The 20,944-nt window shown below is 41.3% G+C and overlaps 1 protein-coding gene across 1 annotated transcript; it reads left to right on the top strand.

Moving 5' to 3' along the window:
* Positions 1–427: 427 nt before the first annotated feature.
* On the top strand, positions 428–20,412 carry ULK3 (unc-51 like kinase 3). Its single transcript, XM_018558946.1, has 16 exons — positions 428–582; positions 2,134–2,274; positions 5,861–5,981; positions 7,666–7,770; positions 9,220–9,363; positions 10,524–10,606; positions 12,657–12,812; positions 12,913–13,018; positions 13,384–13,424; positions 15,446–15,548; positions 16,696–16,760; positions 17,353–17,428; positions 18,769–18,809; positions 19,088–19,129; positions 19,222–19,288; positions 20,325–20,412. The coding sequence occupies exons 1-16, from the start codon at positions 487–489 to the stop codon at positions 20,339–20,341; spliced, it is 1,404 nt and encodes a 467-aa protein (XP_018414448.1). The 5' UTR covers positions 428–486; the 3' UTR covers positions 20,342–20,412.
* The last annotated feature ends 532 nt before the right edge of the window (positions 20,413–20,944 follow it).

Consider the following 20,944-nt stretch of genomic DNA (forward strand, 5'->3'; position numbering starts at 1 on the left):
TTCCATGTACATGTGGACTGCTGCTGACAGATGTGGCCGCTGTCACCTTGTCATTAACTTGAATGGACGCAGCGGACGCATCTTAAACAGCACACTTGGGATTACTGACGCAAGAATACGCAGGAGTTTACAGGAATCCCCAGCTGCAGCATTAAGCTCTGTGTGAATGGGGCATAATGCTACCAAAAAAAGTCCCATCTACTTACACACATAGATGTCAATGGACTCCACCATTCACCACACAATGAACATAGTGGCTGTCCCTGGCCATCATTTACTGGCAGCACACACAGCAGTGACAGTACTCACCTTCCACCAGTAGATGGCAGCGGCGCCCCGTGTCTGCTCTATGACAGCTGTCCCGGCCTCTGCCTGCAGCTTTAACAGAAACAAGGAAGTGAGATGTGAAAGAAGAGATCCTGAGACTGATGGAGGGTTGAACTGTGTGTACACACCCTGGTACGGGACGGCTATCCATGGCATACTATGGCAGGCTGGGCTCCCCCCCGTCTGGACGATTTTATACTGACTGACAAGCTGGGTAGTGGCACCTATGCCACCGTGTATAAGGCCTACAGGAAGGTAAACACCACAGCCATAGTGCATAGGGATAGTACAAGTAATGCTTCCAGTGGGTGTAAAGCCAGAACTTTTTTCTTAACAGTGGGGAATGGTTGAAACCTCTGTACTGTTTATATTTTCCCCTTACTTCCTGTTCTAAAGACACAACAGGAAGTGACAGGAAAGCTCTCCATGGTGAACGGACTAGAACAGGTGTCCCCACGTGAAGGTATTCCCTTCATTAACTGCATTTTGGGGGGTTTAGGTTTTTGCTTCCTTTCGGTCCTGGTGAAAATGGTCACCGGGATAAAAAGGGTGATCCTCCCCAGCAGGGGCACATACAGAACTGAAAAAATAAGTTGTGCAGTAAAGGTTCCTGAAAGTTGTTGCTGACGCTGCAAGTCACTTCAAACATTTTGGAATTCATCCAAACTCGAGCAGTTGCCCATAGCAACCAATCAGCTTCTCTGTTTCATTTTCAACGCTTAACAGAACAAACAGGAGAAGCTGATTGGTGGTAGGTCAGTCAGAGAACTAAAAGCTTAGAGAAAAGCAATAGCAACTCCAATGTTTCTATTGTGACAAGCTTACATAAGAATCAATATGCTTTATTTCCTGCTTGTATATATGAGACCATCAATTCCTGTCTCCCAGGCAAGCAAAGTCATCTGATACACATGATAAAATGCTTTGTGCTTTATGAGTGTTTTTAGACAACCATTTCTATGGAAACATGTCAACGTATTGCTGTTGTGTTGCCTTGACTAGTTTGGTTCTATTCACAATTGTGGAAGTGGTTGAGATTGCCTGAAAATTTCTGTGTGTGTGTCCAGCCTGATAGGAGAAGGGGAGGTTTCTGTAGTCCTGTCTTGGTTTTTTGTTGTCCTGATACATTAGTTTAAGGGGTCTATTTATAAACAATGTAAGCAGTGCAATCTGCAGTCATTTCAGTACCCATTTCATCCAGGGGTTCACCAGTAGGGAGTGAGGTAGGTTACCGAAGGGGCTATATATAAACAATTGACAGAGCCATTAACCGTGCGAATCTCTGTGAACATCCTATGTTTTGTCAATATAGGCACAAATGTTCTTAGTATATTTTTCTTTTCATCCTGAATGTAATGTAATACCGCATTATGGCCACAAGATGGAGCTGAGGAGCACAGGGAATAAGTATTTGTTTCCTATGTTTCCCAGCTCCATCTAGTGGCCATAATGTGGCATTATATTACATTCTACCAGAAAAGAAAATACTAAGGTTGTTTTATTTGGCTCTATTTACACAGAAAAAATGTTCACAGAGAATCACATTGCAAATGGGTCTGCAAATAGTTTATGAATAGGCCACTAAGTGTCACTGTAAGCCAGGAAGTGTTACTGGCAGGAGCACCAGGTGAAAAGAGAGAGGAAGCAAGCCTGAAGAAAAGGAAAAGAATGCAGCCGCCACATCTAAGGATTGGTAAGCTGCAATATATATGTTTTTGGGTTTAGATATACTTTAAACTAGCAAATTAGATCTGTAATTTTGCCAATAATGTGTCCTCTGTTTACTTTACTTCTCCGAACTGTTAGCGGAACACCCGGGAGGTGGTAGCTATTAAATGTGTCAGCAAGAAAACCCTGAACAAAGCATCTGTGGAGAATCTTCTAACAGAAATCGAGATTTTAAAAACAGTTCATCATCCTCATATACTGGAGCTGAAGGACTTCCAGGTTAGTGTCTATAGCTTCCATTAGTGTGTATTCTTTTACAGGAAACCTATGGCAAGATGAACGATGAGGCATTCAGATGGGTGTACATGTCCGTACAGTGTGCACGGTCCTGGAAGGGACAGGTGCTGCATGTAATTACGCACAGTAGCCTCTTCTTCTCTATGAGAGGACGCGGCTGCACATCTGTGCTGGTCCGTGTAATTGCATTTGGACACGCATTGCACGGATATGCAGGTTCAGGTTTGCGTCTGAGAGCGTGTAATTGCATGGAGCCACGTCCTTCTATTTGGAGGCTTCTGTGCGCAATTACCTGGGATCATGTCTTTTTACAGGCGTGCGCGCCATACGGACCTGTACACCCATCTGAATGAGCATTTAGAGTAGAACTGAAGCTCAAACTTTTTTTTTACATTTTGGATAGAGTAAGAGAGGGTTAGCTTTTGTTTTGCTATCTGTGTCCCATTGGGAAGATTTTCTTTCACTTCCTGTCCAATAGCCACAAAAGGAAGTGAGAGGAAATCCCTGGTAGTCAGCAGGGTCACCAAAACTAGTGTCCCCATTGGAGGATTTCTCATCTATTCCTGTTTGGGGGTTTTTTTTTTTTCACTTTCACTGATAAAGATCACCAAGACAAATAGAATGAATCCCCCTAAGGCCCCGTTCACATTGAGCGATTTATCGCGCGGTAATTCCCGCGATATCGCGCCAATTTACCGCGCAATATCGCTCTCCAATGCTTCTCAATGGGGCAAAGGGTCCTGCTGTCGCGGGTCGTGCGTCGCTACAGCAGGACCCTTTTTGGAGCGGATTTAGCCGCGATTCAAGATTGCTCAATGCAAGCATTTGCTCCATATCGCGCAAAATTCAAATTGGGCGACAGACGCGCGATTTGCTAACCGCTCAATGTGAACGGGGCCTCATGGTGGCACAGACAGTAATAACAACCTGACATAGGTTCTATTTACTCTCCACTCTATCCAAAACTAGAAACATGCTTTGCCTTCAGTTAAAGCATAGCATGCAATAGGCCTGCAGGAAAGCCAGGGAACTAAGATTTTGAGGCAACCCTGGCAATGGTAGACTTTGTACTTTTCTCAGTACCTGAAGTTTACTACTTTGTGTAATCAGTAAGTACTGCATTCTACAGTTATGGCACCTTTTATGACTCGTACTGTATTACCTGACTTCTGATCTGCCGAAGTCAGCTGATTCACATTTAGAGTGTAAAATCAATTCTTGCACAAGAAGGAAAACGATACACATTATGCTGTATATAGACGGCTGTACATAATGTGAAAGTGGAACTTTGGGCAAAATCTGAAATGACAGTTATGTTGTAGTCTGTTAGTAGCATTAACACAGCAGGTTTTGTTTTTCTGAGTATCTCTCCTGTAACATAATATATTGAGGGGAATGTATCAAAACTGGAGCAGACAAAATGTGGAGCAGCTGTGCATGGCAACCAATCAGCTTTTCTCTTGTTCAATTACGATTTAAAATTGAAAGAGATGCTGATTGGTTGCCATGCACAGCTGCTCCACATTTTGTCTGCTCCAGTTTTGATCAATTCCCCCCATTATCTTTTGAGTCTGCCAGGAGATCCAATACTTTTCCACTTACAATGGTGACAGTTACAGGAACAAAGTATATTACGCTGCGCAGTGTACTTACAACTCTCAGTCAGCTTTCATTTTTATGGTTTCAACGTTGGATTACCAAAAGAAAAAAACTGTTTAAAAACGACTAGTTTGAGTTAGTCTGTCACTGCAAAATAATAAAAAAATGCAGCATATCTCTGTAATACGCGCACATTTCCCCAAGTTTTTACCCCTCTAAACACACTGCAAGTACACACAAATATTTGTTGATCCTGGCAGGAATGCACTCGGCTCCTAAGTTATGGGCTGATGACACAATTCCTTCGCTGAACTGCAATAATAAGAAATGGTGTCAGCCCTGCCCAGTTGTGTTTGGCTGAACTACAGAATACTTCCCCATCTGTTCATCTCAACATCCATGTAAGACTACCGTGTCCGTAGGAAGTGAAGAACTACCTATTGACAGAATCAACAGGTAATAAAACTATGTTACCTGGGGCACCCAGAAAGACAAAAACTGCTGTGTTAGTGCTAACGACAGACTACATTATATACTTTATTTTTGATCATGCCCATAGTTTCAGCCTCTTTTTTGAAAGATCGTATATTGTAATCTGTATACCAATATCAATATGTGAGAATAGGAACTGATTATAAAAGACAAGCTCCCTCTTAGATTGTAAGCCCTCAGGGGCAGGGCCCTCCTTACCTTTGTGCCTTGAGTTGTATTGTGATTGTAATGTCTTCCTTATATTGTGAAGCGCTGCGCAAACTGTTGGCGCTATATAAATCCTGTATAATAATAATAATAGGGCAATGCCTGCACATACCTGCAAGAGCCCCCAAGCACCCCAGTTATGCTGAAAGCATTCCAGGTAGACTTGAAACGTGTGCGCCATCTCTCACACATTTCTGGTGGCCATTGAGTAAGCCCATCATAGTGATAGGCCCAAAGGAATGTGCGAGAGGCTGGTGGGAGCAGGCAAACCTCAACACTACCTTGAAGTGGCTCGCCTGTTATTGCAGACTGGCATTGGAGAATGATGTCGGACTATGATTTAAAGAATAAAATGTATTTTTAAATGCAAATGGTGTACCTAAATATCTTCATCTTAACGATCTGAAGTTCTCTGCTCAGCAGGGCTCAGACTGTGAGAAGGAGAGCAGCACTCTGAGGCAATGGGGCCTGTGCTCTGGTGTACATGTGCTAACAATGAGCCTACTGACAGGGGTTCCACTTTAAGGCCCCATTCACACTAAGCGACATGCAAATTGTCATTTTGCGCAATATCGCGTGGTTTGCCGCGCGATATCGCGCAAATGGTTGCATTCAGCAAAGTAGAATCGCGCCGGAATCCGCTCCAAAAAGGGTCCTGTTGTAGCGACAGCGATGAACAGAGCCCCATTGACATGCATTGAAGAGCGATATCGCGCGGATTACCGCGCGATAAAACGCTCAGTGTGAATGGGGCCTAAAGTTACTGACAGGTAAAAGGATGACCTTATTAGTGGCCTGCTATTCATTTATTGTCTAATCCGTACACTTGGGGGCATGTTCTTGACCAAGCTGTCTGCCACTTCCTCTTGACTGAAGTTCATGTACCTAGCTTTGCATTTTGAGTTTTATTACTGGTATTTATATAGCGCCAACAATTTGCACGGCACTTTACATAGAGCACATTCACATCAGTCCCTGCCCTCAAGGAGCTTACAATCTAAGGACCCTATTGCCCACGTATACATATGAAGGGCCAATTTAGACAGGAGCCTATTAACCTTCGGGCATGTCTTTGTGGGAGGAAACCGGAGCACAGCCACGCAAGCACAGGGAATAGCTTTTCAAACTCCTTGCAGATAAAGTCTTCACTGGAGTTGAACCGGGGAACTTGAGTGCTGCCAGGCAGTGCAAGTGTTTATGTAGTTGCTTGCCCGAAGTACAGTGACTGTTCTGGTGACCATAAACATTTTGTTGTGTTGCATCATCATAGTGGGACCGGGACAACATATTTCTGATCACTGAATACTGTGCAGGAGGAGACCTGTCTCGCTTTATCCGGTCTCGGAGAATTCTTCCTGAGAAAATTGTTCAAATCTTTCTTCAACAACTTGGTGAGTAAATGTGGTCTCCAGTTTTTGATGTGGTCTTTGTCCTCATCTTGGCATTGTAATTCTCTTCATGGTTTAACTTCATGATGTTGCTCTGTATGCTTTTATTCTATTTATTAAAAGCTCTCTGTTGTTTGCTTTATCATACTGTGGGGTGATAAAAACAATAAAGCTGAAACAATGACCTTACCTGTAATTAGTAGCTAGCAATTCAGTTTTGTTTTTCTGTATCTATCCTATTCCAAATAAATAACAACTGTTCTTTGATTAGTTATTGTAGGCAACACTTCCTTATTTATGTTAGGGCCCATCTGCCACAAAGCTCAGGGAACACTAAGGACACTTTTGTGTAGGGTGACAATTCTCAGGTCTGGACAGATGCTGTTTATTTCATGGTTTCGGAGCTGGGAAAAGTGACTGTGAGATATAAAACTTGAACTATAGCTAAAGTGGAGTGGTTTCCTGCAGCCAATTAGATACCTCTGTAATTTCCTGGTTTCCTGCAGCCATCTTTACATTTGAAAGATCACACTGGATTGGTTGGTCTGGGAAGCAGCTCTACTTTTCATGACATCATCCCCTTTGTGCTCAGCACTGCTAGGTACTACATCACTTAGGTGGCTTAAGGTGCCATGTTGGATGCTTGTGCATATACGCCCTTAAAGTGACTCTATCACTAAATATAAAATGTAAACCAAACAGTCCTGCCCGTTAAGAAAAGACTCAATACATAACTGTCATGCCGCTGATCTTCAACCTGTTATAGGGCTACGGTGGCTGAAAATTTTTCCCACAGCATCCATCTGTTCCAGGAGAGTTAGATGCCTGGCTCCCCCTCTGTTCTCTGTTTATAAAAAAAAAAAGAAAAACTGCTACATTACATTATTGCATGATTGTAGGGGTAGGCTTTGTACTCATTGTATGGCCTTGAAAAGCAAAGCTTTCCAATATAAATAAGCTTTCCAATGTAAATATTGCATGGCATAAAGTGCCTAGAGTGGTAAACTACCTCTTCACAGTAGCACATTGAAGCTAACCCCTCAATGACTGCCCCTGACTTTTATTTAGGTTGTATACTGTAGATCAGAGGTAGCCAAACACTGGTCCTCCAGCTGTGGTGGAACTACAAATCCCATGAGGCATTGCAACATTCTCACAGCTACAGACATGACTCCCGGAGAGAGATGCTTCCTTGGATTTGTAGTTTCACCACAGCTAGAGGGCCGGAGTTTGGACATCCCTGATAGAGGAAACAGCTAGAGGTTGTCATCAGGTGTAGTGCACACCTAGCCATGCTAGTTTACTGAATTCAGCAGGACCAAGGCTCCATGATGTTCATGGGATTTGTAGTTGCATCATGGGATTTGTAGTTTCACCACAGCTGGAGGACCAGTGTTTGGCTACCCCTGCTGTAGATCATGTCTGTATATTGGTGATGAATGTCAGGGGTTAGAACAATTATTAGACTTATAGAAAGGCCCCAAGTTGTAGAGGCAATGTTGGAAAGTGACACAGAGTACTACTTTACAGTTGTATCCATTTTTACAGTGTTCTGTGACTAATAAAGTTTTATATTTTATTTCCTTTATTTCCTTTATTTGTATTCAAGTTTATTTCAGATAGGCTTTTTGGATCATATTTACATTTCCAAAGTTTGACATTGTCTTTGCATTATCTCCCATTTCAGCGAGTGCTTTAAAGTTCCTGCATGAAAGAAATATTTCCCATTTGGACTTGAAACCTCAGAACATACTTCTCAGCAGCCGGGATAGGCCACATTTAAAGCTGGCAGGTGAGTGTTGGCTTCACCGGAAGGGCTAGAATATCGCATCAAAGTAGATAAGTTCTCATTTTGTAACTAAGCTTTTCTTTTTGTAGTTTTCATTACATAAAAGTCATAAGGCACAAACATTAATTTTAGTTGTCATGATGTATGTTATGTAAGGTTATTGTACCAGACCTCAAGGTCCCCATCATACTCGTCTACTCTGGTGCTTTCCAGCAATGAATGTGTGTTAACGTGCATTGCAATGAGCAGCTAACACCCCAGAATTAACCAAATAATGCACTTACACCTATTTTCTTAACGCACTGCACAGTAGTTTGTTGTAGTGCACTGCAAAGCAAGTGTGTTGTGGAGGTGCGTTGGGATGGCATTTAGGGTGTTGCATTACCGCAATGGCGTGAAGCCAGACTTAAGTTGTACTCCAGTCAAAATTAGAAATGAAGCCTGAAATAGCAAAACATACGCTGTCCTGACTTTCCCTATATATTTTAAAAGTCTAGTTGGATAACAGCAGTCTTCTGAACTGTGTATGGGGGCCTTTTGGCTGAGATAGATCACATTGTTTCCACAGGATGAAGGCGGAGCCAATATAGGGAATTTGTGTTTAAACCTCAGCCTTTCACTAATAGGCTGCAGGAAAATGCCTAAAATTGTTCAACCAGCTGCAGTTATCTGTTACTCTCATCTGAGCTATCATTAAACATGTTCTTTCTCATCACAGTCTGGCTGTGATTGGGTGTCTAGTGCCAAAAGCTGGCCATACACTTTACAATTATCGTTCCATTTCTTTCTTCCCATCATCGAACCCCCGTTCTATTTCCGCTCCAATACCCCATCATGCACTGACCAATGCAGATTTCCATAATCGTTCGTTAGCGACGGATTTAATCGATCGACAGAACGGATTTTCGTTTGCTCATATGCATGAGCATGGCACGATTTGTTCATGGCACGATTTCTTTCTGTACGAAAACTCCACTAAGCCATCGATTTTTTTTTCGTACGATTTCGAAAAAAGTTTTCCAGCCTGACCGAGGAAATTTGCCCAGTCGTACAGTAATTGTGACCGTTCACTTCCCATCAACTGGCTGATTATCGTACGAAAACCCGATCGCGTTCATTTTTCAAACGATAATCACAAGGTGTATGGGCACCTTAAGACAACCACTAATACAAAAGTAATGTGCATAATGCTGCCGGCTGCTCCTTGGAACATGGTTGTCGGAGGATGGCTTGTACTTGTTACAATAGACAATTTATGTATTAATTGTTTCCCGTGTTGGATGAGTGGATAAGACTCATTTTTTTTCTGTGCCGTTAGTTGTTAGGAGAATTAAGTTCACCACTGTTTACATCATTTCAGACTAATATCAATGAGGTGGAGGTTTACATTTATGAAGAACAGCTAGATGGGTGCTCTGTGAGTTTAACATGTGATTTTCTTTTTTTCTCTAGATTTTGGTTTTGCTCAGCACATGGTATCTCAGGATGAGTCTCAGTCTCTTAGAGGATCTCCTCTTTACATGGCTCCAGAGATGATCTGCAGTAAACACTATGATGCTAGGGTGGACCTCTGGTCTGTAGGAGTTATTCTTTATGGTAAGATGGCAATGCTGACTGAAAAACAATTGTTCTGATAATGGTCTGATTCCTGTAAATAAACACTGAAAGGACAGTGGAAGATACTCCAAAACACCTTTTGATGCTGACTCTACGTGACCTTGGTGTGCCTTGATATGTATACTTCCACATTTACTTTACTGTACAAGATAGTTTGGAATATGAGGGAATAATACGTTGCTGGAGGCTTGTTTATGTCTCCTCTTTGAATGGGAATTCTGGCCATGCCAATATTGGTAACAAAGCTGCTGAACTCCTAGTTTTACTTAAGTAATAACGAATGTTGAACTCATACCAGGTGTAAGTTTTTCTTCTGGCATTTTGTACATATTTGTTTGATGCATGCATGCTGAAATAAAACTTTAAGGGGAAAAACCCAGGCTCATCATGGTGTTAATAAGCAGCTTGGCTTCAGGCATCTATCTGATGGAGATGCTGTATTGGATAAGAAACTATTCGCTCATCTGACATTCCTTTTGTGATTTGTAAATTTCAACTATTAAGCTTTGTATACAACTTTTTATAATAGGCTGTAAGGAGACAGAGGGAAATAGATGCAACACATTTTTAGAACTGACTACACCATTACATCTCTATTTCCATGAGGGCTGACAGACTGCAGGTTTCCATTGTTTATTTTAAATCTATAGATTGACTTGCCTGACCCAGTAATGATAAAAATAAGGGCGATAATGGAGCTGTCAATGCTTATGTTTAATTAAGTTTCCAGGCTTTGGACCTGTCATCCTGATCCTGGCTTTAGTACATCTTGAGTCACTGACTTTATTCCAGGTCAGTGATTGACTAAGTATTAAAGACATATTGATGTCGTTTGTCATGTTGGGAAAAGAAAGAAACTTTTCTATTAATTTTAACAAAAGAATTCCTAAACCTTAACTTTATCCAAAAGAAGGAAAATCACGCTTATAAAGCTTGGTACAATTTGCTCCAGCAGGGAAAAAATTCCTTCCTGATACCTAAAGGCATCAGAGAACTCAGTATTCTATAAGACGGGATCAGGATGACAGCCCTGGATCAGCTTTAAAACAGGTCAGCAATGGCAGCAGCCATATTTCTGTCCTCACAGGTTCGCTTTAAGGCTCTTTATATAATATTATTGTACCTTTCTCCTCTCTCAGAGGCTCTTTTTGGGAGAGCACCATTTGCATCAAGATCTTTCTCAGAATTGGAGGAGAAGATACGAAGTTATCGATCCATAGAGGTAAGCAATGAAGAAAAAAGTTACTGGAAAAAAAGTTACTAGCTTGCTGTTTCCTGGGACAAACACTACAAGCATATCAGTACAAAGCCTAGGGTAACTGCATGTATGCCAGTACATAGTATAAAAAGGTTAGTGCGGGTATGTCAATATGCAGCGTAGAGTTAGTGCAGGTATGTCAGTACAGAGTTTGGAAGTAGTGCACGTATGTCAGTACAGAGTTTGGAGGTAGTGCACGTATGTCAGTACAGAGTTTGGAGGTAGTGCACGTATTTCAGTACAGAGTATGGAAGTAGTGCACGTATGTCAGTACAGAGTTTGGAGGTAGTGCACGTATGTCAGTACAGAGTTTGGAGGTAGTGCACGTATGTCAGTACAGAGTTTGGAGGTAGTGCAGGTATGTCAGTACAGAGTTTGGAGGTTGTTCACCCATGTCGGTACAGAGTTTGGAGGTGGTGCACCTGTGTCGGTACAGAGTTTGGAGGTGGTGCACCTATGTCGGTACGGAGTTTGGAGGTAGTGCATGTATGTCGCTACAGAGTTTGGAGGGAGTGCATGTATGTGGGTACAGAGTTTGGAGGTAGTGCAGGTATGTCAGTACAGAGTTTGGAGGTAGTGCATGTATGTCGGTACAGAGTTTGGAACTAGTGCAGGTATGTCGGTACAGAGTTTGGAGGTAGTGCAGGTATGTCAGTACAGAGTTTGGAGGTAGTGCACCTGTGTCGGTACGGAGTTTGGAGGTAGTGCACCTGTGTCGGTACGGAGTTTGGAGGTAGTGCAGGTATGTCGGTGCATAGTTTGGAGGTGGTGCACCTGTGTCAGTTTGGAGCCTAGAGTTGCCATATATAAACTGACCTTTAATATAAATAAATGGAAGTAAACCTGCTTCTAACCAAAATGATAATTTTTTACTTTCAGAACTTTTTAAAGATGTTAAAGGGACACTATATTAGTTTGGGTCATTTGTTTTAAAGGGACACTAAAGTCAAGAGTAAAATCTTAAAAATGCATTCAAGTTACCCTAACTAATGAACTAAACCTAATTAACAATAGAATACCTTATTTGTGTCTCACTGGGCTGCAGATCCTCAAATCAGCTCTGAATTGGTGCTGACACTGTCCTTCCTTCTGGGAGGTGGCTACTTTTGTTCCCCATGGTCCCTGTGTGTGTTGTAAAGTAGTCACCGCTCCAAGCTCACTCCTCTGATGGACTACAATCTCACATTTAGTTTACTAATTTGTATTGAGATTGTAGTCCATCACAGGAGTGAGCTTGGAGCGGTGACTACTTTACAACACACACAGGAACCATGGGTAAGAAAAGTAGCCACCTTCCAGAAGGGACAGTGTCAGCACCAATTCAGAGATGATTTAAAGTAGTATGAAACCCTCAATCTTTATTTTATGAATGAATCCAGATCAAACAAATATACATTGTCCAGCAAAGTATCTCTTTACATTTCTGCCCAAACACTCAGTTATCATGTTTGCAAACATCTGACAACAACTCTGTTAGCTCAGCTTCCCTAAACTTCCTTTTGAATAGAAGTTCACAAGGGACAGAGCACTCTCCAGCAGCTCTCCATCTACTAGCTTGGAAGAGGAAGATGAGAGGAAGGAGGAGAAGGGAGCAAAAGAATGGCTTACCTGGCTTTGTCGGTGTCTTTGTGGAGACACACACAGCTTACTAGCACACACAAGGGTGGCTCCATAGGACCCTGCAAGGAAAAGGAGTCGCCCTAAAACAGGATATCCAGAGCAGTGCTCAGGGGAGCAGCTCTGATTCTGTAGGAAAACTTTTACACATCAAGAAGCCGCATCCATTGTAAGTGATTTCATCAGCATCTGAACTAGATTTCAGCATCTGAACTAGCTTTAAAACATTTTGACTTTATTATCACTTTAAGGGTCTACAGCCGAGTGATACACAGATAAGATACATTTTAGTTCATAGTTAAGATACTTGAATGTATGTTTAACATTTAACTCCTGAGTTTAGTGTCACTTTAAGTTTTTGTTTTTTTTATTAAAAAAAGTGGTTCTTTGCCTTTAGCTACCTGCAAGGCCACAAGTGTCCCCTGAATGCCGGGATCTCCTTCAGCAGCTCCTGGAAAGAGATCCAGACCATCGTATCTCCTTCCCAGACTTCTTCAACCACCCATTTGTAGACTTGGAGCACATGCCCTGTGTGGAATCCTTACAGAAAGCTGTGAGTACAAATTGCATGTCCTGTTCTTATATATAATTGGCCCTGTTACTTATTCTTCTCCTATCTCCATAGTTTGTTAAACTTGATTACTCTTACACAGGTATCTCTGGTGGCTGAGGCAGTGGAGAAAGATGGAGCAAGAGATCATTCAACAGCACTCAGCTTGTACTGCCGAGCTCTAGATTATTTCATCCCTTCTTTGCACTGTAAGTATTGAAGTATTGTAGCTCTCATTAATGTTTAGTTATTGTTTTCTTGTGCAGATCTGTTCTCAGAGACAGGGTGCCTATGTTCTCCTATGTGAAACACGGCATGCATGTACTACAAAACCTGTTTTCTTTTACTGTTATCCTTTTTGGGGTTTGTGAGGCTGATTTCCATTATTTAGAATGAAAAAAGAAGTGTACACATTGTAATACTTGCTTTGTAATTATATTTTACATGTATTAGTATTTGATCTGTGCCAAACAGTAGTGTGGGTTGGGGGATGTTTACACTGTATCAAAGTAAATCTCAAAAGCTTAACTGTATCTTGTAAACCTGTTTAACTCTCCTGGTTTTTCTCTGGTAGATGAGACAGACCTCCGTCGAAAAGAAGCCATACGCTCAAAGGTTAGTGACCATCACTTACTGACGGTTGCATATGTAATTAGTAGTGTGACTAGTGGGCAATGCATATTGGCACAAGTATGATTATTTTTTCCTCAAAGTATATGTAAACCCTGTTTCTATAATCTCATATATACTTTACCATTTTATAGTCATTTCAAAAGTCTTTCTTCTTTAATTGTCACAAATAAATAAACCTTTTATTCTTCTAAAAAAAAATGTAGCTTTTATTAAAATAATATGTGGTGATCCTGCCATGAAGGTCCCTTTTGCAGGCAGCTGCTATTGTGTGACAATGATCTCTGCCTGTTTCCCAGTTTGGTTACCTACGTTGTCACTTTGTCTCACACTCCCCCAATGAAGATTACACGCTGTGGAGTCGACAAATGTTGCAGAATATTTCTGCTTAAAGTATACATGCAGGCCAGGGATCTCAAACTCCATTCCCTCGAGGGCCACCCACCAAATTTTTTTCTCTCATGGGGGCCGCTCTCCAAATTTCAAACTTTAAAATAAAATGTAACTATATGCGATATGGTACTACGAACCCCAATACACAATAAGACCCCATTCATATCTGTAGGTTTAGGTGCGATTAGGGATTCCCGCGTCAGAAACTTGCGTTTTCCTGCAGCAGGAATCCCTAATCTGGCGTTTACAAGCAGCCGCTGTCACCTATTCAAGTTAATGATCAAGTGGCAGAAGTTGCATGTAAACTCCTGCACAGCGCATGTAATGATATGTGATATTATTACATGCGGTTAGAAAACACTCTCCCTGAATGCACAATCATTGCGTTCAGGGAAAATGATTCCTAACCAAATGTAATAATATCACATACCGTTACATGCGGTGTGCAGGCGTTTACATGCAACATAGTGGCGATTAGTAAGGTCTGCTGCAGACCTTGCTAATCAATCCTCTGGCCAACGTTCAGCGAAGACGCCGGCCGAAAGGATCCGAGTGCCGACACAGAAGCAGCTATGCGGTCTGCTTTCGACAGAGATGCAGACTGTGTAGCTGCTCCCGCAGGTCTGGTACGCGGTCCGTGACCGCGTACCAGACTTGTGAGCTGGCTGCGGGCCACATAGTACCTGGTCGCGGGTCGGTACTTTGAGACCACTGATGTTGGCTAATATACAAGGCTACAATTTATTCAAGTTATGCATTTACAGTAGTCAAAAAGTAATCAGATATAAGATATATAATTGTAGCTCAATTTTTATTTGTACCAGTCTCCAGTGATTCTCCTTACATCAGCATTCAGATTGGGAGAGTACAGGGCAGCACTTCTAGCCTTTCAGGCTTTACTGCATTATATAGAGCTGTGACTCTTACAAATGGGGCTTGCAGATTGGAGGAGAGACAGCGCAAAAATAACTCGTCACATGGTGTTGTTCCTGTCTCCGCTTTGACAAAGCCGTATTGTTTGTCTGCATTGGAATCAAATAAATGGTTAGAAGTCGAAGATTGCATAGTGCCTGGCAGGGGTATCTAAATGGAAAAACTGGCTGAACAGATTTACACATTTATTTTTTTATTTTTTGGCAAATTCAACAGTTCATGCATATAGTGTGTATTTCAGCTCTGTATTAAGCGTTCCAACTACACTTCTATTTTAATCCAAGTGCCTGGCCACCGCTAGATGTATCATAACTGTTCACCCTTCATCTACACTCATTGTTGCATGATCGGGTTGGAATCATTCCAACTGCATGATAATTTCCTAGAATGGAAATTAAGAGGAATCAATGTGATCAATCAGAACCCTAAAATTAGATGCCTGGGTAACAAAAGCAACACACTGATCTTGCTGGTGCTGGTATGGGCAATGCTTAGTCTCCAAGTATATTTAGCTATATATTGACCACCAGCATCATTAAATAATACTGAACTACTGAGACTAACAATTTATACATTAGCTTTGTCATATGTTTACTATTCTACCCTGTGTCACAATTGCAGTTGTGTTGCTTAGAATTATTATTATTATTTGGGTTTTATGACCATTACACTCTCTTCAGGTGCGTCAGTATGTATCCAGAGCAGAGGAGCTAAAGGTCCTGGTGTCTTCTAGTAACACGTCTCTACTTCTTGAAGGCACATCATCACGGGAACTCTTGAAAGGTGAGCTCTAACTGCCCATAGTGGACTGATAATGTTTGAATTTTAATGGGGCTTGTGTTGGGGCAGAAATGTGTAGCTGACTGAGAAATATTGGGGTATCTTATGTGACAAATCCTTGTCAACCAGTGATTGCACACACTAGAGATGCACCGATACCAATGCTATTATTGGTGCCAATACCGAGTATTTGGGCGAGTACCCATACTCGCCCAAATGCTCCGATACCTTCCCCAATACCAGAACTTCCAGTCAGAGGGAGATTTCCTCTGACCAGCAGTGCCATAAGGGAACATGGAGCTGGCTTCCTGGGCAATCAGGAAGCCGGGGCGGTGGGTAATGATTTGATCGGCTTGTTGCTGATCGGCCTATCAGGAAACTGGGCGGCAAGTCATTACCTGGCAACCCAGCATCCTGATTAGCCAGGAAGCCGGCTCCATGTTCCCTGACGGCACTGGGCAGTTCCGGTATCTGAGTATTTGGGCAAGTCGGCCAAGCAGCACGCCGACCAGCTTCCTGATTGCCCGGGAAGCTGGCTCCATGCTATCGGAAGTATTGGTTTAGGTCAGGGGTAGCCAAACTCTGGCCCTCCAGCTGTGGTGAAACCACAAATCCCATGAGGCATTGCAAGATTCTTACAGCCACAGACATGACTCCTGGAGATAGATGCATCATGGGATTTGTAGTTTCCCCACAGCTGGAGGGCTGGAGTTTGGCTACCCCTGGTTTAGGTACTCGTACTCTATAACAAAAAATCGGTATCGGTGCATCCCTAGCACACACCCACAATAAGTTGTCCTGGTTACAATTCTGTTCCAGTCTACAATGATAGAATACGATCAAATTTGACATGTACACCTTATAATTTGCAATTTGCTGGGGGTAAAGTGTCACAGCTGTAATAGCAAGTATAAAGATCTATAAATAAGCTCCTATGCATGAGCCTTTCATAATGACATGTGACTGATTTTTGTATTCCACCTGTGGTACTGATGTAATTCTCTGTGTTTTGTTTACTTGGATTGCATTTTACACAGCTTACATATTAGATATTTGTTTTCATAAAAATGTGTCCTTATTGGTAAAGTTGGTAATTGATGCGTCTGTATTTTCTTTCCTTACACCGTTGATCTGCTGTTATTTTGTCTAGAAATGTCTCAGGACAAACCTCGTCTATTCGCTGCTTTAGATGTAGCCTCAGCTGCTGTTGCAAAGGTATGACACAGCAGAATGCATTTGTGTGAAGCATCCTAGCACATTTATTGTTTTACCATTAACTAAGAACAAAGCCAAGAGATAAAATTCAATTTAAAAATCGTAGAATGTCGATCTCATCATTCTTATGAAAGAGGTACATCACATGGGGGAGGGAGGGGGATTCATAAAAACTGGAGCATACACAATCTGGAGCAGTTGCCCATTGCAGCCAATTGGCTTCTAGTTTTTATTTTAAAATCTTAACTAAATAAATGTAAAATGGTAGCTATGGGCAACTGATTCTGTCTGCTCCAGTTTTTATGAATTCCCCTCAATTGTGTCCAACTGTTCACACTTCCTGAGACATGGCATATTTGCTTGATAGTGACACTAAATCTAGATGCTAAACTCCTTTCTTCTTCTAAAATGTTCTGTTGCCTGAACTTTAAAGCGTATTGCTTACTTGTTTGTAACATCTGCAGTTATATTTATTGCTACTTGAAGATGATAGTTCATTCTCCCTGCAATTGGGTAAATGATTTCATAATGCTTTCCATAAAGACATCTTTCCTAATTTTCCTTTCATTTGTCTTCTACAATATGTTGGCAGGATGAAGAGGGCATGGCTGTTGATGCACTGGATCTGTACCAGCAGAGTCTTGGGGAGCTAATATTAATGTTAAGTGGTAAGTAAAATCAATCCTACCGCAAAGTATGGTCATCTCAGCCTACTAAAGAGGCACTACAACTAATGAGAGTCCTAAACTCTCATTATAAACCTTAAACCATAAATCATAAAGCTAAAAATCCTCTAATATCCCTGGAAATAATGACTTCTAATCATTCTTTTAGGAACAGTCACACTCATATACATGCATATTCATTTTCTCTATCATCCCTTTAGGGACACAGCTCTGAAGAATTCTGAGATGTAGGGTTATGCTGCTGCCTTCAGGAGAAATGGACACTAGTGGCAGACTTTATACATTTTTGCCTAGTATCCATTTTTCCCGGAGGCAACAGCATAACCCTACATCTCAGAATTCTTCAGAGCTGTGTCCCTTAATGGACTTCAAGGAAAGGATTTTACGGTAAGAACGAAATCCTATTATTTCTTGTGAGCTGACACAATGCACGATCAGCATAGAAGCATTGTATCTTTCTCATCTAGAAGAGCAGCACAACAATATTCACTCCAAACAGCCGCAGCACATGACGTACTCAGCAAAGCATTATCCATCAAGGAGTACATCATGAATATCTCAGTGGGGATGTTAGCATTGAAAAAATGATCAAAGTCAATATGTTCTTGCTTTTATTTAAATAAATAAATTCAAAAGAGCTGTCAGAAAAAAAAGTCATACGTAATATTTCTTCAAAGAATGCAAAGAATGACCGTAGTTTTCTACAGTCTTGTGTTGAACTATATACCCTTCTGTTCAGCCTAACTTCCTTGCTGGGAGTTTGCTGGTATTTATCTTTCATTTTTGTCCCCATGTAGGCCTTGCTATCAATGATATAGACTGAGTGGCCAGGTTATTATGACCACCTGACGTTTGTAGGCAAATTAGCTATAATTTTGCGCTGAAGTTGCTAGAGGGCCAGACCATTATAAATAGGGAAGCAGGTTGTTTACCACGACAGTAGAAGTGATTTTTTTTCTGAAGATATGGGTAAACAACGCGATTTAACAGCCTTTGAACGTGGGATGATTGTTGGCGCTCTGAGCCATGGAGCGAGTATCAGCAAAACAGCAGAATTCGTTAAATGTTCAAGAGCAGCTGTTGTTAAAGTGTTTAAAGACTGGACTGTCAGACAAAAATCTGGGTCTATTGTATATAGTTCTGTTGTTTGTCTGTGTTGAAAATGTGTTTTACTGTGTTTATGGCAGCCTATAACTTGCATTGGGGATTATGTGATAAGCATCATTGCATTAAAAAAAAAAAAAAAAGTGATTCTTCTTCTTTGCACCAGAGCTGCTTAGACCTCATTCCGATTTGATCTTTTTTGTTTTGGTGCCTTGCAGCTGAACCAGTTGGAAGGAGAAGAGAGTTACTACATGCTGAAGTAAGTGCTTAAACCACCATGTTTCTATTCTATAGGGATACAAGTCCCTGCAACCAGAGACTTTTTTTAAACTAAATACATAGAAGGAAAAAGATGCATCTCCTTGATATCCTGACTGCTTCTTCTTTTTTTAAACAGGTGATAGCTGTCGGTACAGCTGTCCTTCTTTTTGTCAGGTTAACCCGTAATTGTTTTAGAAGTCCTTCTGAATTGTATAGTTTTGGATAGTGCTGTACTTTGTAAACTTGTTTCAGTCTGCCCCTGTCTGTGTTTTCCAGATTCAAACATTAATGAAGCGTGCAGAATTTTTAAAGGAGCAGGTAAGAGAGTTCTAGAAGGCAAAAAGGTAAGAGACTGGACACAGTTTCTGATTCTCTAAGTCATATGATTTTTTTTTCATCTTCTGCTTCAGATGAAGACTACTGACTGGAAGAATGATTCTCTGGGACAAGAGATGCTGTCAGAGTCTGTGCGGGGATGTGAGTATGCTCAAGTACTCAATAATTACCCTAACTTTCTCAATAGTCTGTTCCTAACTTGCTCAGTCTGTCAGTCAGTCTATTTATGAGGAAAGCCAGCAGTAAGCACCCACCATGGTATTAATTACAATTTGTTTTATTATTTCGAACTACTTGACTAGTGTCTTTTATGTATTGACTGGAATGTAAAAAGCAGCCCTGGCATTCATAACGTGTCCGCTTAAGTTGTCCATCTACTGCTTGAATTTTGTCAAATTACTGGCCCTGTCCTGAGAGGGGAGATTCCTTCATTCATGCTATTCAGGGTGGATAGGGGAACTGATTGGTTTCTCTCGTTCAGCCCGCGGGGCTGACCGAGAAAAATCTAGAGACGTATGGCCAGTTTTGGATCTCGCAAAAATCTTGGTTACTTTTGACGAGACAGATGGACTTGACCATTATCAGATTGTTACATAATAGTCACCAGCAGGCTGTGGATAAAGTCTCAAATGTTTAATAATAAAACATGGTAGCCACAAATACAGTGACATTTTAGGACCAGACAGGGTTATATCTTCAAGGAGATCAGCAGCATAGAATTGTAAAAAGGTGAAAACTGCATTTTACTCAATAACATGGCAATTGTTTATGATACACAGTACCTTTAGTAAACCAACTGTCATACATTTAGGATTAAGGTCTCCCTTAAATTGCCGAAAGCTTATTTTTGATTGATTTTAAAGAGATCCTTCCACTATGTTAAAAATTGCAGGTAACATTCTTCAGAAGTATTACAAATTTGACTTTGTCGATTCACTAAGATTTTCAATGCAATTTTACAGTTGTTCACTATTTATAAAGTCAAGCGTGTATTTTGTTATAACTTACAGTAATGATGATATTACTGAAATGAGGTTCCCCTCTAATAGACGTTTCACAGTCACAGTAAACTCCTAGTGGAACCTGAAGTTAAAGGAAGGGTCTTCTTATTTCCTGCTCTAAGACTAATCCTTACTAGGTGCACAGATTCTGATGCCTCTTCTTGTCTCTTTTCCAGCATGTTCGCTGCAATGACCCTACTGCGATTCACTGCCGAGATGGAGTTCTTTTATACGTTGTTTTGTCTTTGTGATACTGTGTATTAATTAAATTATTTTTCACTCTCTGAAGCATTCTTATTTAGCTCCTGACCCTGACAGATGTAAGACTCTGACTAAGCAAGATTAATCAGGCTGGACAGAAAATCCAGAAACATACTTGTTCATAGAGTACTTACAGACAGTAAAGAATGTTTGCCAATCTGCCCATTTGCAGCCAGTTCAGGGAATGTTGGTATGCCTGTAGGCCTTCTCTGATGGGTGCACCTGCTTTGGGGAAAGACTCAATTGGCTGCCATGGCTTTTTCTGGCCATTAGCCGTTGAGTTTCCCTGAAATTGGCACTTGTAGTGTTCCCTCTGCTTGCTTCATAGGTACAAATATACAAGCTGACATGATGTAAACTTGCAGTTTGTATTACATTGGTGTGTTATAGTGATCCTTCAGCAGCAGGGCAGTGCATGTACAGCCAGCCACCATCTGGTATCTGTTAGTACTTTTTAGGTCATCACTTACCTTTCACACATTGATGCCTTCCAGGTGGTTCTGGCTTTAGTCTGCAGTCATTCAACATGTGAAAT

The sequence above is a fragment of the Nanorana parkeri genome, unplaced genomic scaffold, assembly GCF_000935625.1.
Source record: "Nanorana parkeri isolate BGI_ZX_2015 unplaced genomic scaffold, ASM93562v1 scaffold369, whole genome shotgun sequence".
In the NCBI taxonomy this organism is placed as follows: Eukaryota; Metazoa; Chordata; class Amphibia; order Anura; family Dicroglossidae; genus Nanorana; species Nanorana parkeri.